Consider the following 16,508-nt stretch of genomic DNA (forward strand, 5'->3'; position numbering starts at 1 on the left):
GCCCACTCATTTTACAGAAAGGGAAACTGAGAAGTTGATCAACTTATCTAAGATCACACAGATATTAAGAAGCAGAGTCAGGAATGAACCCAGATATTATTCCAAAAGCCACAGATCTTTTCCACTGCCTCTCAGTGGCAGAGGGCTAATACAGGTCTCTTGACCTGTTACCACTAAATTTCATTGCTTTGGGTATTCACTAGGCACAGGGATCTGAAGAACTTAATAGTTAAGAATTTTGAAGTCACTTGGGAAACAATGGAACATCATTATTATTGTCTTTACAGTAAGAATTTCACTTCAACAGATCAATGACAATTAACATTAAGCATTACTGTGTTCAAGGAATTGGGCTAGAGCATGGGGTTAGTCCCTGGATCTCAAGGGATATATATTATATTGGAGCAGAGAATGGATGTAGAGGTGGTGGTGGTAGTAGTGGTGGAATAGGTGCATAGAATAAGACAAAGTAATTTCGGAAGATAAGAAAGCATTAACAACTGAGTGGTCAGGAAAGGCTTCAAGGATGGAACTTAAGCTAACCTTATTGTGGGTTTTCTTATGAGTGACCATGACTTGCTTTAACTCATTTTATAATTGGATCATTGTGCTATCTATGAAATCTGCCATCGTGTTTCCTGGACCATCCCTTGTGAATCTTTCTTGGAGTGATTCTCCCATACAAATGTCTCACTGTGGAAATGACTTCACAACTTCAGGCCTAGCATCCTCATCTGGAAAGGTCCCTCTTGAGGTTTCTGTCTTCAGTATTCATGGTGTTTTCTCTCACTTCAAATGGGAGATCATCTCTAGTTTGCACCCTGGAAGCCCTGGGACATCACATTCTTGTAGTTCTCTGGCATTCCATCCAGGCAGAAATCCCCATGAGCAGAGTCCAAGCTTCCCCATCTCTCCTAGGTGAAGTTCAAAGCCATATCCTCTAATATCATTGATTGTTAGGCTGTCAGACTCACAGGTGAGATTCCCACCTCAGTGATTGCTTTTGGGACCAGTGTAGATTCCTCAGAAAGTAGAGTTCCTTTTGTTTGGGCCAAGTCAAATCAACTAGCATTTCTTAAGCACTGGGATACAGAAAAAGGCAAAAGACAATCTCTGCTCTCAAGGAGCTCACAACCTAATGGGTGATATAGAGGGCCAGACCCTCTACCAGGTCATTCTCTTCATGTCCGACATCTTCCTGGGTAGGCTGGCCAAGAGCCATTCCAGCCTACTGGAAGTCACAGCTCTTGAATCTGTCCTTCTTTTGAATGTCTGGTCCCAGGCACTGAAGGCAGACGTCATGAGGTTGGGCTTCATGGAATCTGGTCTCTTAAACAGACTGGAGCTCTAGGGAGATGCATCAAGGTCCTGTGTCTCTACTTTAGAATGGTTTCCTACTTCCCAAAGGAGATCCATTCCCAGGATCTTGGTTTGTTCACCTGGAGCTGGGATTTGGTAGGGTTTGAATAGATATGTGGCCATCACTTTCTCCAGGGATTATGGAACTCCCCACATAAAATCTGGGTTTCAACTCTGCATCCTTCCTTACAACACACATACACACTCACTTCCCTAGGAGTCTCCATCAGGCTCAAATTAGACACCTGCACACTACAGTAAGGCAGAAACACCTCAGAGTCAGCAGGAGAGAATCAGGAGGCTCAAAGACATAGCTTCATCCCAAAACTTTGGAGAAACTGTCAAGAGATTTTGAATAGGTAAATGGGCTCCTGGTGAGCACCAGCTATATTCTGGTGACTTGTCAGCTATCCAGAGAGAGTTTGCACTTGGTTTGAATTCCCTCATGTCTTCCAGAGATAAAAGATCAAGAATATTAAAAGCTACAATAAAGGACCACTTTGGGTCAGTTAAGAGACACACTACTTGCCTGCTCAAAATTACAATTTTAAGGGGACTAAAATTTAAGGCATAAAGAATTACATAGTATGTAATTCTAATAAGACATGCTTAATGCTAGAAATTTAATGTGCATATGGGGCGGGGAGGATTCTTGTTCACTTTTCAACTGAATTGAAGATAGACCCCCCCCCCCCAAATGAAACAATAAAAGTGTGAGCCAATTTGAACTACAAATTCATAAACACACCAGCACAGAGTTCACAAATAGTCACAACCTAAATTCACTCTTGAAATATGATCCTGGTCTCCAAGACCAGTAGAGTAAGCTAGTTTCCTTAGAGCTATATATTCACAGAGATTTACTACTGGGAGAAGGAAACAAACATCTCTAAGATTTGTATATTGCTTTCTTCCAGTCTCCCTCTTCCCCACCCTCCCCATCCCCCCCTTACTGGGTTTATGAAGTTCTCAGGGTTTTGTTTAGAACTTTACAATCATGCTCAAACAAGGGTAGTAGGAAGTATGATTAAACTCTAGCTAGAAGAAAAGATAGGTTCCTAATAGATTGGGCATTTCTACCCACTGGATTTCATCTTTGTTTTATACTGGAATTCATCTATAACTCCAGGCAGCTGAAGCATGTGAAAATGAGGGTACAGGGAATGAAGAGTAAAAAGAACAAAAAAAAAGTTTGGGGACTAAAAGGATTGTGGAAAAAATACTCCCATATGCCCCACCTCCCTCCCCCAAGGGCCTTATCTCTCTTTCCTGCCTTTCTTCCAGTATTTTTCTTCCTACCCCACAAGCAGCTTTCTTGTACATCACAATGTACAAATTCACATTACAACATCTAATTCTCCAGGGGCAAGTCTCGCAAGAACCGTCTTACCCAGCGCCCCCCTTCTTTCCCCTCCCTCAATTAACCTGACCACAGAGCAAACCTTGGGGGTTTGCTGTTGCCTAACTTCCCCGCCTCCCCTAGCCCATCGGCCCCCTCCTTTTCCTCCTCTTCCTCCAATAACCAGAGGCATTCTTATTTCAGCCCCCAACCCCCCCGGTGCCACCAGCTTTCCTCATTCATTCACTTTCGGCAGCCCGGACCTTTATTAAGAGGTTTCCCAGCCTGCTGCTCTCATTCTCTGTTCTGCTCCAGGACGGCTCGCTCCTAGCAGACTTTTGCAGAAATCCGCAGAAGTGCATTCGCCGTCTCTCCCGGAGAAATGCAGCATCTCCGAGTAATTCTGTTCTGTGCTTTCTGTTCTGCTTTGTCGGCTGAGGACACCGACGACTATAATCTCATGTACGTGAATTTGGATAACGAAATAGAGAATGGAATACATCCCACTGACGACAGTAAGTGCCTGTTAACTGTTTCTCTGCTACCCTCAGCTGTTCCAAGCCTGCTCTGTGTGCGTTGCGGGTGGTCAGTATTGGAGCAAGTATAGGTTATTTCAAGAAGTTTCCTTTGAAAAGAGGGAGTTCTTTAGAGCAGAGGAAGCTTTGAAAAGTAATTTAATATAAATACAAGAAAGGGAGGAGGGGAACTGCTGTGGTCTGAGAGGCAACCCGACTCACCCAGCGAATGGAGAGGTGGGCTCTGGGTCAGGAAGAGTGTTCGAATTGTACCTTTGGCACTTATCTGTGAGACTGTGGGCAAGTCATTTAATTTCCTGGGTCTCAGTTTCCATACGTAAAATGATGAGATTGTACTATGTGGCCCCTAAAGAACCTTTCAATTCAAAATGTGTGGTCCTATGGCCCTAAGACCAGGGCTCAAATTCTGCCCCCTGACACGCACTAGCTGTCGGACACTGGATAAGTCCCAAATTGTTATTACCCAGGTAACTAATAGTCTAAGACACAGAAATTTTGTGGAACCCCAATTTCTGAGAGGGTTTCCATATTGGGGGTTCCCATTCCTCACACTGTAAATCACAGGTCTGTCACAGCAACCCCTCCCCCCCCCCAAAAAAAAGTGGTTTACTACAGAAATAAGTAACCAGAAGCGGATAAAAAAGGTTATTTCTTGACCACCAAGGCGATCCCATGAGGGCTTGTATGCACCCTCACAGTTTGTATGCATTACTTTTCTGAATGTCTCTGGAAGGGATGTGGAAGGTGAGACTTTTAGAAACACCGTACTAGACTTTACCTAGACCTCTCAGGACCGCGAGGGCAGCGGGCTTTGGGCCAAGCAGAGAGGGCTACGGAGGAGAGGGAGGAGAGGTGGCGTGGGCCTTTGCCCAACTCCTTGACCTTGTGGTCGCGCAGGTGGGCCCCTGACACCAGCGTCTTGTACTTCATTCAGGCTCTTCGTGTGACTGTCGCCAGGAGCGCACGGCGTGGGATCAGCTCTTCATCATGCTGGAGAACTCTCAGATGCGCGAGAACAGACTGCTGCAGGCGGCCGAGGAAGTGTTGGCTGCTGAGCTGCGGGGTCTGCGCTCAGATGTGGCCCGCACGTACGGCTCAGCCCAGGAGCCTGTCCGGTTAGCTAGGACTTTGGACGAGCTGCTGCTGGCCAGTCGCGGCCTGACGCACCGGCTGGCCAAGCTGGAGAGCGCCTGGCAGAGGGCTCCGGACACAACAGGGAACACGCTGCTGCCAGTGTTGGAGGAGCTGCGAGCCCTGCGGAGGTGGGCTGGACAGCGCTCGCTGCCTGCAGGTAAGAGACAGCCTTCTGCCCCGCCCCACCTCCCCTTGTCTGGCCGCCTGCCACCCAATCGGCTGAGCTTCCCACTGGGAGTTGGGTAAGTCTCATAGCCAAAGAAACCCCAAGATCCAAAGAGCCTTTAAAGTTCGCATGGTCTCTGAACTCAGCCAAAACCCAGCCTCTGTTTTTTCTTGAAAAAAGCCTTCTTTAGTGTCTTTGATGGAATTGCCGGAGCATAATAGCACGATCTATCCTCCTAGGGGTTGTGAAGGCCTAATGAGATAATGAATCTAAGTGTAACATTAATGAGTTATTCTCCATCATGAGATCATAGATCTAGATAGAGTCTACTAAGTGGTAATTTAGAGATCGTTGAGTCTCACCTTTTAGGGATGTGGGAGTTACAGATACTGGCACCCAGAGAAATTACATAACTTGTCCAAAGGGATAGAGATATTAAATGGCAGATATGAGATTTGAACCTAGGTCATCTGACTCCAAATTCAGCCTTGTGTCACTACATCAAACTGCCTCTCAAAGGAGTTTGTTTTCCAGAATTGAAACACACACACACACACACACACCTCTCAAGTGGTAGCAGCTTTCACCTTAAAATGCACATAAACTATTCCACTCTGGAATTAGCCCATCAGTTTAAACTCTACTGGCTCATTAAAAAAAATGGTCTTCTCATCCTCCCTTCCCTCAGCTGCAGATTGGCCTGTGCATGAGGCCCCGTCCTCAGTTTAGCTTTGTTGTCATTGAGTTAGTTGAGTCATGTCTGACTCTTCATGACCCTATTTGTGGTTTTCTTTGCAAAGATACTGGAGTACTTTGCAATTTCCTTCTCTAGCTCATTTTATAGATGAGGAAACTGAGGCAAACAAGGTTAAGTGACTTTTCCAGAGTCACACAGCTAGTAAGTATTTGAAGTCAGATTTGAAATCAGGTCTTCCTGACTTCAGGACCAGTGCACCATCTAGTTTACTTTTATTGTAAATTTAATCTCTGGTCTCCAGAGAAAGAGAGGTAGGTTGGGCAAAGTCTAACTTTAGGTTTGTGGACCTTTTTCCAGCTTGGCTGCTTGTCTTTAAGGACAGCTCTGATTGATAATAGCAACCAGCACCTATCAAATCTCATGCTTTGAGGTAGAAACTAATCTTCTGAGGGGCCAGAGGAATCCTCCTGCACTGCCTCTCTAATGCTGTAGTGAAATGAGCTGGATGGAGTGGGGAGCCTTGGGAGGGTCAGGGAGAGATACCTTTGTAAGATGGAATTTGGGGAAACCACCAGGGACAGACTGCTAGTTGAAAATATCTCTTTAGGAAAAGGTAAATTTATGTTTCAGTCTTTTTTTTTTTAACTTTTGTTTTCTGAAAGGATTAGATAGACCATCTAAATAAGAGACTATCAAATTAGACAAAACCTGTCATAGACTTATTTAGTGCTCCTGAAGTCACAGACTTTGAGAGGTCACCAAATTCCTTATTTTACAGCCAGGATAACTGAAACCAGAAGCTCAGGTCCTTTCTCTTTCTCCCCTGCCACACCAAAGCCAATTTTTAAAAGAAAACAAGTGGGAACTACTTTGGCTTGGTGGGCAGAATCATGGTTTGTGTGGGTCACAATATGCCAAATCCCTATGATCTGGTGAACAAGATAAAACCAGAGGTATGCTGGTAGATGTTTAACAACCAGATCTGGGGCGGGGGGATGTGCATATACTATACACTTTTATGTTGAATCACCATTATTGACATTTTTCTTCTTAAGTCTTCTTAAGTCTTGAAAATCAAGAAAATTCTAAGTCGAGTCCTGTTCTGTAGCCATTTGCCAATTTCTGAGATGTAATGCTTACACTGAAAATTTAACAATAAGCTCTTGCAGATCAGTAGCTGCAGCTCCAGGGCAGCCTATATCTATATAACAGAGGGTTTTAAGGAAAATGTAACTTCTACAGTTCTTTCCCAGCTGCTTTAGATACCAAATATACAATAGTGCCCTATATTCCAAAAGACCAAACAGAACACTGAAAATAGGGGAGAACAGTCAGAGGATCTGTGTTCAAATCCTGACCCACTGTCTTCAATGCAAGAAGCATTTAGTAAGCACCTACTATGTGTCAGGCCCCGCACTAATAACAGGAGATACAAAGATATGACACAGTTCCTACCCTCAAGGAGTTTAACATTCTACTTACTACCTTTTTCTCCTTGGGCAAATCATTTAATCTCTGTCAACCTCAGTTTACTTACTTCTAAAATAAAGGGGTTGAGTTAGTTTTAAATCTATGATTCTGTTTTTGCCTGTTTTAACAGGAAATCAGGAGAAGCTACCGCCCCCTCTCCCCCATCTTCCTGGTTCTCTGAGAGTTGTCCCACTCCAGTAGTTTCCTCTGGCCACCCCTGCTACTCAGTAAAATCCTTCCCTATCAATGGTTGGACCATTGAAGGGAGGAAAATGCAAGCAACATTGGACATTTTATTTAAAAAATAAAATTGTCACATGAAAGCATGACTCTCCATTATACCTTGAAGATTTATTCCAGTATTTCTTCAATCTTGTTTGCTAATATATCACAAAACAACTTATAATGACAAAGTATTGGCTTGAGTTATATAATGAGAAATGTTTAATAGTACTGCAGGGGAAAGTAACAGAAAATCAATGATACTGGTTGCCATTATTAATTACCATTAAACTTATTAAGCTTAATCAGATTAAAACTTCACTGAGACATTTCTAGTGCTTTAGGGTTTGCAAAGTGTTTTACATATATTATCCCATTTGAGCATCCCCAAAACTCTGTGAGTAGGTACTAGAGGTGTTATTATCCCATTTTACAGAGAGGTTTGGTGACTTGCCGATGGTTACACAGCTAGTGTTAAGAGGTGGCCTTTGAACCTTGGTCTTCCCAATGCCAAGGTCAGCACTCTGCCCAATACATCACGCTCCTTCCATTAGCACTATGAAATTAAATGCAGGTGGGTATGAAGACATATGGTCATTTTTGCTACCTTACTAGAATACCATTTCAGACTAGTACATCATAGGATGAAATACATTGTTCTAAGTGTATTAGATAATATTGGAATATCTGGAGAACTACCCTCTTTTTTGATTTTCACTTTCACACATGGAGAGTGAAGAGGGCACTCAGTTGGCAGTAAGGAATTCCAGTTTCCAGCAAAGACACTGTCACTAACTAGCTGTGGCTTTGAATAAAAAGCTCTTAATATTTCTAAGCCTCAGTTACTTCATTTGTGAAATGAGGGAATGTAACTAAATGATGTCTGGGATCCCTTCCTTCTCTAACTCCTGTGATTCCATGAGTCTTGGAAATTGCCTAAAATCATGCATTCCTTATCTTTAAAATAAATAAGCACAGTCAGAAAAAGCCAAATTTGGTTAGTTTCAAAAGTGTATCTGTGTCATGCTTAGTACTTCTTAAGGAATCTTCTCCTCACTATTCACAATAACATTTTTAGCAACTGGTTTTGATTTCTTACATCTTGGTCCACTGCCAGCCTAGCTTTTACTGGACTTCCTAATCATACTGTTATTAGTCTTCTGAAGAGCTGGTTTTCATTTGCTCTGGCTTTGGATAAAAGAACCAGAAAAATTATTAATTAAGTAACCATTTGATAAGAATGTCCCTCCATTTTAAAAGATGATTTGCTAGAATGAGTGGGAGTTTCACAGTGGCATTGATGTAGGCTTCATGTAAGGGGGTGGGGAACTACCCTCCCTCATAATTAGTCATCCCATAGTGGACTAAGCTGCCTCAGAGAAAATGGGCTCCCCTTGCAGGTAAGCAAAGACTGGTAGATGAGTGATTAGATGTGTATAGGGAGTGACTAGATGTGTGTCTTGGTCTAGCATGGTTTGAATGAACTAGATTTCTTCTGAAATCCCTCTCCCCATCATCAGCAACAATAGCAGCTAGCATTTCTGCAGTACTTTAAGATTTGCCAAACATTTTATGTAGATAACTTCATTTCATCCTCATAATAACCCTGTGAAGTAGGTGATATCATTATCCCTATTTTACACATAAAGAAACTGAGGCTGGAAGAATTAAAGTGACTTATTGCGACTAAGTTTACAATTTGGTAAATATCCCAGGTAGGGTTTGAACTCAGGTCTTTCTGACTCCAATTTTCTCATCATACCACTTAACTCCCACTCATTGAGATTCTTTGACTAGCATGGAGGAGAGCAAATGTTCAAAGTGCTTATAAGTTGTTTGGAGGACCTTTTAGTTCCTTGATCTTCAGTGAACTGAATTCAGTGTGATTCTTTGGGGAAGACCCCACAATTAAGTGAATTTTAAAAAAGAAGCAGTGTCTCATCAAAAAATGGATTGAGAGAAAGCTCAGAAAATTGGAATGGATTTAATTGAGTTCCTTTATCCTGGAGTGACTTGTCTAGACTGTCTTATAGTGTGGGCTCTAGAGCTAATACAAGGCAGTGACTGCCTTCGCACCATGCTCATTCCTGTATTGCTTGATTAGATATGGTACAGTCCAAAGAGTGCTGGCTTTGGAGGTAGGAATCCCGGATTCAAATTCTGACGCTGATTCTTACTACTTTTGTGACCATGGCCAAGTCAGTTCATCTCACCCTGTGTCTGAGTCGGATTTATAAATTCAAAGGGGCCAATGAGCTAACCTCTATGAGCCCTTTCAGCTCTCATCCTATCATACTAGAATCCTCCCTAGGATCACTTTCTAGGCCACTGTGTTCTCCCAGTGGGAGAGCCATTAGGAAGAGCATATCACTTTACATGGTACAGGAGCTCCTAGAAAATTGTGCACAGATTGAATACTTTAAATGCATGGGGAGTAATCTGAATCTTAGGTTAAGTCAAGTCGACAAATATCAGTTAAGTATCTCCTATATGCCAGACTGTGCTAAGTGCTGGTGTTATAAAGAAAGGCAAATGTATTCTTTTTTGCCCCCAAGAGTTCATCTTCTAGCAGAAGAGGCAGGATGGCAAATAACTTAGTACATAAGAGCTTTCTCAGAGGAAAGGCTCTTTCAGTGGAGATGATCAGGAAAGGCCTCCTGAAGAAGATGGGACTTGAGCCAGGGAAGCTAGAAGGCAGAGGTGGGGAGGGAGGGCATCCCAGGCATAGTGAACAGTCACTGAAAAAGCATGGAGTCTTAGAAATGGAGCGTGATCAAGACACAGCAAGAAGAACCATGTTGCTAGATCAGAGAACAGATGGAGGGGGAGAAGATAGAAGACTGGAGAGGCTGGAAGGGGTCAGCCTGTGAAGGGCATTAAATGCCAAATAGGGCATTTTATATTTGTTCCTGGAGGTAATAGGGAGCCACTGAAGTTTGAATTTGGAGAGTGAAGAAAATCATTTTGGCTGATGTGGGGAGGATAAATTGGGGTGGAGGGAGACATGCTGGGTGAGGGACCCAATTAGAAAGCAAATGCAGCACTCCAAGTGAAAGGCAATGGGACCTGTATCAGGCTGGTGGCTATGTGAGTGAGTCCCTGCACTTCAGGGACTCATGTTCAATTGGAGAGATAAACAGATACACAATCCTCTGAGGAGAAAAGAACACTAAGAGTTAGGAGGGGTGGGGAAAAGGCTTCTCACAGGAAGTGATGCATGAGCTGAGCCTCAAAGGAATCCCAAGAGTGAGGTGGAAGAACATTCCAGGCAAAGAGCATATACTCTGGACAAGTTACAGAGATAGTAGATGGGATGCCAAGTTTGGAACAGCAAGCACACCAATTTGCCTGGAAACTAGAGTGTGTGAGCGGCAGTAATGTGAAATAAAGCTAGAAATGTTGACCAGAGATGGATTATGGATGGCTTTAAATATCAGAGAGAGGGGTTTTATCCTAGGTGATAAAATCAAAGGATCTTGAGCAGAGAAGGGACATCACCTAAACCTTTGCACAATTTTTTCCTATGTGATCATTAAAAGGTCTCTCTTTGTTGCCCCACCTCCATTTCCAGGATACATTCTGAATGGATTTCAATTGCTGCTCATGTGTCTATCTTTGTTTCTGCTTCTATAACAGGTTGTGATACAGCACTTTTATTCCCAATGCGTTCCAAGAAGATTTTTGGCAGTGTTCATCCAGTGACTGAAATGAAACTTCGCTCCTTCAGTGCCTGTATCTGGGTCAGGGCGACTGACGTGTTAAATAAAACTGTCTTGTTCTCCTATGGCACAAAGAGGAATCCATATGAAATCCAGCTCTACCTTAGCTCTTGGTCCACTGTGCTCGTGGTGGGTGGGGACCAGAACAAGCTTGTTGCCAACTCTGTGGTTCCCCTAGGAACATGGACCTATCTTTGTGGCACATGGAACTCAGAGGAAGGGGTCACATCCCTTTGGATCAATGGAGAACTGGCAGCCACTGGCTCTAGGATGGCCACTGGTCACATCATCCCAGAGGGTGGGATTCTGCAAATTGGCCAAGAAAAGAATGGTTGCTGTGTGGGTGGTGGCTTCGATGAAACATTGGCCTTCTCTGGAAGGCTCACTGGCTTCAACCTCTGGGACCGAGTTCTCAGCAGTGATGAGATCAGACAAACAGGAGGCGATGACTCCTGTCACATCAGGGGCAATGTTGTTGGGTGGGGAGTTACAGAGATTCAGGCACATGGAGGAGCTCAGTATATTTCCTAAATTTTGAAATATCCCAATTGGAAGCCAAAGAAGAATACTCTTACATTCAACCTCCGTGCATGATGGAAACCTGAGACCGTTGAAGGGGAAAGCTGAGGCTGAGGGGTTCTGAAGCTCATCCTTACGTGAGCTATTATCTTGGCAAAATAAGGAATAAGATGATGGAGAAGCATGTGTGTGTGTGTGTGTGTGTGTTTACTTGGTGCTTTCAAATTGAATACTGTACACTCATACATAATTAAATAGGACTTTTGTTCAACAGAAAAACAAAACAAATTGAAACTATGTTTTCTATTTCCCTATGGGTGGCTTTATTTTGGCCAGATATGAATTTTTTTATTGAAAGAGTCATAAAAATAACATGTGCTGTTTATTATCCATCATTATTGGTATGTAACACTCGTAAAAATATGATGATGAAGTATTATTTATACTATGACGTGACTTAACAAAACAAATGTAGTTTACTTGTTATAATCCAATGTTGTATTTTGAGGAGATGGTTGTATAAGTTATATTGTAAATTGATTTTGTAATAATTTTATTAAAGCTATTTTTGTAAATTTCTATTGTAAATTTTAAGAAAGGTATTTTATCCAACTAACTTGTCATTTCTAAATGTGAAATTTGAGCCTAGCTATGGAAGCCAACTCACACTTTTTTCTCTCAACAAAAGTAGAGGATTTGCAGATCTTAAGATACAATTTAAATATTCATCTTTGCTGTTTGCCAAGGGATATAAATATGCTTGCTTTAAAATCCAGTTTTCTATTAAGCAAGACACAAGAAGCCAGAGTGGAAGGAAGGCTAGGTTTGGAGTCAGAAAACAAAGGCCAAGCTCTGACTCTGCCACTTACTCATAGTCTGACACTGGCCAAGTCTCTTTGCTTCCCTGCACCTGTTTCCTCATCTGTAAAATGAAAAGGATTGGGCTAGATTATCTGTAGGGTACCTTCCAGTTATAAATCTATGATTGATCTGTGTAGGTCACCATCTTGGACATGCCTCTTTTTCTTTATCAGTAGCATGTAGGGAGTGGACAACATCAGTGTTGTCAATCTCTAATAAAAACAGGGGCCACTAAACTTTATATAAGGATCCCTGTGGGATACATACTGACTTAGAAGTCCACATAGTAACATTATCTATATTTTACTGTATTTTTATTGATTTTGTTAATTTCCCAATTACATTTTAATCTGCTTCTGGCTGCACTCGGGAGTGTTGTGGGCCTGTAGCCTGTTGGCCACATGTCTGACACCTCTGGACTAGATCACCTCTAAAGCACTCTCCAGCTCTAAATCCTACAGTTCTATAAGTCTTGCTAGGCTGTATAACATGGGGATAACCGTACATTTCTTCTTACAATGGCCACCATGGCAAAGCATCAAAAAATGCATAACTAACAGGTAACAAGTTAGAGTTGTTAATAGAGGGATCTAGGAGACTGAAAAAGCAATTCTAATAATTTCCATCACTAAAATAGATGAACGAGTAATTAACAAAGAAGCATTTAGTAAGTGCTTACTATGCTAAGCATTGAGAAATATAAATACAAAAGTAAAGACAGTCCGTGTAGTTGAGGATCTTACGTTCAAAGCAAAGACGGGAGCTTGCATTACAAAGCAAACAGAGGAGTGGTGGCCAGGGAGGGCCACTTTGGTTCAGAAGTTTACAAGGATGGCAAGTGGGGTCATAAGGAAGTAGATTGGCACATCCCATCCAGGGACCATGACTCTGGTCATTGGATCATGGTTCATAGGTACAAAACCGGAGAGCTGAAGAAATGGAGGTAAGGAAAGGGACACTCAGGTACTTTGTCTCCCTCATTAGGATGCAAGTTCCTTTTGAGTAGGGGTTATTTCACTTATTTTATTATATCCCAATGCCCAGCAGAGTGCCCTGAACATTGTAGATGCTTAATAAATGCTTGTGGATTCATTGAGGCTGTAGAGGAAATAGAGGTAAATAGAGGGGTGAAGTGAAGCATGGCTAGGACTTTCCTGAAAGGGTTTCAGGAAAGACTTGTCAATCAGAGAGCAAGATTCCATAGCAGGCATTCCTCCAGGGTCTGATCTCTATGATGTTCTCTTCACTTACATGAGGGACTAATAAAATCTCACAGTTACCAAGTAGGTCAAAAGCCAACTAGTCCAACCTATTTCTGAACAAGATTTCCATTTGCTAAATCCCTACAAGGAGCCCTTCAAATACTTGAAGACAATTTATCCTATCCCCTTAAGTCTTCTCCAAATTTAGTATCTTGAATTCTGATTGTTAACCATGACCATGGGATCCTTCTCCATCCTGGTTTCCCTTCTCTGAAGGTTTTCTAGATTATTAATGCCCTTATGAAAACCAAAAACAACATTCCGGATGTAGTATGACCAGGGCAAATGATGAAGGTACTAACACCCTTCCCATCCTGGACACTACACCTTTCTCATTGTAGGTGAACGAGCTTGGCTCGTATTTTACACTGTTGACTGATACTGACCTCGTAGCCCATTAATGGGAGACATACTCTCCCTTAACATTAGCTACAGTTGACTTTCTTCCCATGTATTCTTTCTCTACCTCCTTAGTGTATTCTAGAAAGCTGTTAGCAAGCAAAGAAGTCCAAGGAGCCATTAAGAAGCACCTTCTAATGAGTATTCTGGGGTAATGGCCAAATCCTAGCTGGAATGTGGCCACACATTGACCTATCCTAGACTATGCTCCATCTTCATCCCTTGAGGTTTAGAGACGCCATGGGCATAGAGATTCTAAGCAGTTGTCAGGACACCTTTAGATGCTTAGAATATCACTACATGACTTGGATTATTTCACTTGTGAGATTCATAGAGCCACGTTGATGGACACCTGGGTGAGGTCTGTAGGAAAATCATGCATCCATACTGCATTTCCAAGTCAAAGTCACTATCAACTCTAAAGCAAAACTCAGACTTCTGTTTGAATAATGTAGTTCATGAATCCGGGCATAATGGATATAGCCACTAAGCAGAGAGGAAAATAAATTCTATTTCTAGCAAAAGGGCTTGGATCCAAAATGTCCTAAAATGAACTGGACATATTCAATGGACTCTGGATAAGGATTCTCAATATACATTTGCATTTGTATGAGTGAATTTAAAAGTAAAGCAATTTACAAATAAAATATGTAGACAAATAGATGATAGATAGAAAGATAGATATCTACTCATGGGAAAAAATGAAGAGAAAGAGAAGAGGGAAGGGAATAAGCATTTACTATGTGCTCAGTGCATTACAAATACTTTATTTTATCTTCACAACCCTGCGAATATATGCTGCTAATAGCTCCATTTTACAGTTGAGGAAGGCTGAGGCAAACAGAGACTTTTTTTTAATGACTTGGCCAAGGTCACACAGGCAGTATCTAAGGCTGGATTTGAACTCAGGTCATCCTAACTGCATACTCAATGCTCTATCCACTATGCTACCTACATGAAGGATCTATGACTTAATGCAGGGAATGCTGGGTGTGGGAACTGGCCCCACCAACCAAAGCAGATTACAACCCACCTAGGGAGTTGCCTGGGGCAGGTAGAGGTTAAAAGATTTGTTCAGGATCATCTATCTAGAAAATATCAGAAATGGGATGTGAAGAGGTGGGATATGTCTCCCAGCACCAGGATTTTCTATGCATTATGCCATGCAGCCTAGATATCATGGAATGATTGAATGTGTGGAGCTGCTTTGAAAGTTTGAAGTCATATGAAATAAACAATAATTCAAATGTATTAGGAAATGGAATTATATTTAAGTCATATTTATATACATGTTTATATTTAGATATAGATATTAAAATATCTTACTTAATATTAAAGAGAGCAAAAGGCAGTATGGCACAGTAAACAGAAAACTGGCCTGGAAGTGAGGAAGGCCTGGGTTCAATTGCCACCTTTGTCACATCCTGGCTTTGTGACTCTGGATAAGTCCCTTTACCTCTCAGTGACCCCAGGCAACTCTCTAAGTTTCTAAGTTGGAAAGAAGGAATTGAGCTGGTTAAGAAGAGGAAGCTCTCCACACTTATGAAATCACAGGTCTATTGTAAAGAAAATCTATCAAGGGAGTAGTTGAAGTATTATTTGCCTCATGTTACAGATGAAGAAGTCGTGTCTCAGAGAGACTAATTGACTAAGTTAATAAGTGTTACAACAGAAATTTGAATCCTGGCCTTTAAATTCCAAGAATATTATTTTAGAAAATAAATACATTTCAATTAATAATTATTTATTTTCTCTTACTCCCAACAAGTGAGAAAAGAGAAAAACAAATCCCTGGAAAAGAAATATGTATAATCAAGCATAAAGAAAAATATTCCCACATTGGCCATGTCCAGAATTGATGACTTATTCTCTATCCTGGGTCCATCACTTTCTACTAAGGAGTTAATGTTTCATCATCAGTCCTTTCCAATCATGGCTGGTCACCACATCAATGAAAGTTCTTACACTTTGTAAAGTTGCTTCATCTTTATAGTGTTGCTGTCATTGTATAAAGTGTTCCCCTGGTTCGGTTCACTTCTTTCTGCATCAGTTCATACAAGTTTTCCCAGGTTTATCCGACACTGTCCCCTTCATTATTGTTTAAGGCTCAATAATTTCACGGAATATGACACTATCTTTTCCTCATTAAACTCTACCGCTTTCCAGAAGAACTTGATTGTAGAAGAGTGCTTTGAATTAAAAGGATATCTTATTTCCACTCAATTGTTATTAAGTGCTACTTGAAGAAATAAATGACTGTTTGAGAAGTCTAATGATCAAATGTTTTCATCTTTCCTTTTATCCATTTCTCAGCACCTCCTGGGGTTAAGGGCTTGGTCAAGTAACATAACAGCCTTAGACCTTCATTCACTCAGGTGTGCAGTGAACTCACTGGTTCAGGCTGTTGTCAACCACGCGCAGTATTATAAAAGAGATTTCCAGCTACAGCTGTTTGTTGTTTGTTTCTTGGTTGTTGAATCGTTTCAGTTGTGTCTGACTCTTTGTGACTCTATTTGGGATTTTCTTGGTAGACATTCTGCAGTGGTTTGCCATTTCCTTGTCCAGCTCACTTTTGTGCATTAAAGCGATGTCCTTTCATAGACAAAAACAAAGACACAGAGTGAAAGCCTATCATGAATAAAGTGTATTTAACTAACAGCCCATCTAATGCGGACGAATAGATCAGTTCCATGGGCTTTATTAGCCTAGATGAGGAAAGGCTCAAGGATACAGAGCCATCCCTTTTTATCAGCTTTCAGGGGGAAGCGTAGGCGTAGATTCTCTCCAAAGCTTCCAGCTCCTTGTTCTACTTTCTAGCAACATCT

At 41.7% G+C, this 16,508-nt stretch overlaps 2 protein-coding genes across 2 annotated transcripts in view; one reads left to right on the forward strand and one right to left on the reverse strand.

Annotated features, from left to right (window-relative positions):
* The window catches only part of VEPH1 (ventricular zone expressed PH domain containing 1), a 221,833-nt gene that overhangs the window by 154,675 nt on the left and 50,650 nt on the right, over positions 1-16,508 (reverse strand). The window lies entirely within an intron of this gene.
* Positions 3,081-11,173, forward strand: PTX3 (pentraxin 3). Its single transcript, XM_036756098.1, has 3 exons — positions 3,081-3,213; positions 4,169-4,525; positions 10,560-11,173. The coding sequence occupies exons 1-3, from the start codon at positions 3,081-3,083 to the stop codon at positions 11,171-11,173; spliced, it is 1,104 nt and encodes a 367-aa protein (XP_036611993.1).

This window comes from Trichosurus vulpecula, chromosome 4 (genome assembly GCF_011100635.1).
Source record: "Trichosurus vulpecula isolate mTriVul1 chromosome 4, mTriVul1.pri, whole genome shotgun sequence".
Taxonomy (NCBI): Eukaryota; Metazoa; Chordata; class Mammalia; order Diprotodontia; family Phalangeridae; genus Trichosurus; species Trichosurus vulpecula.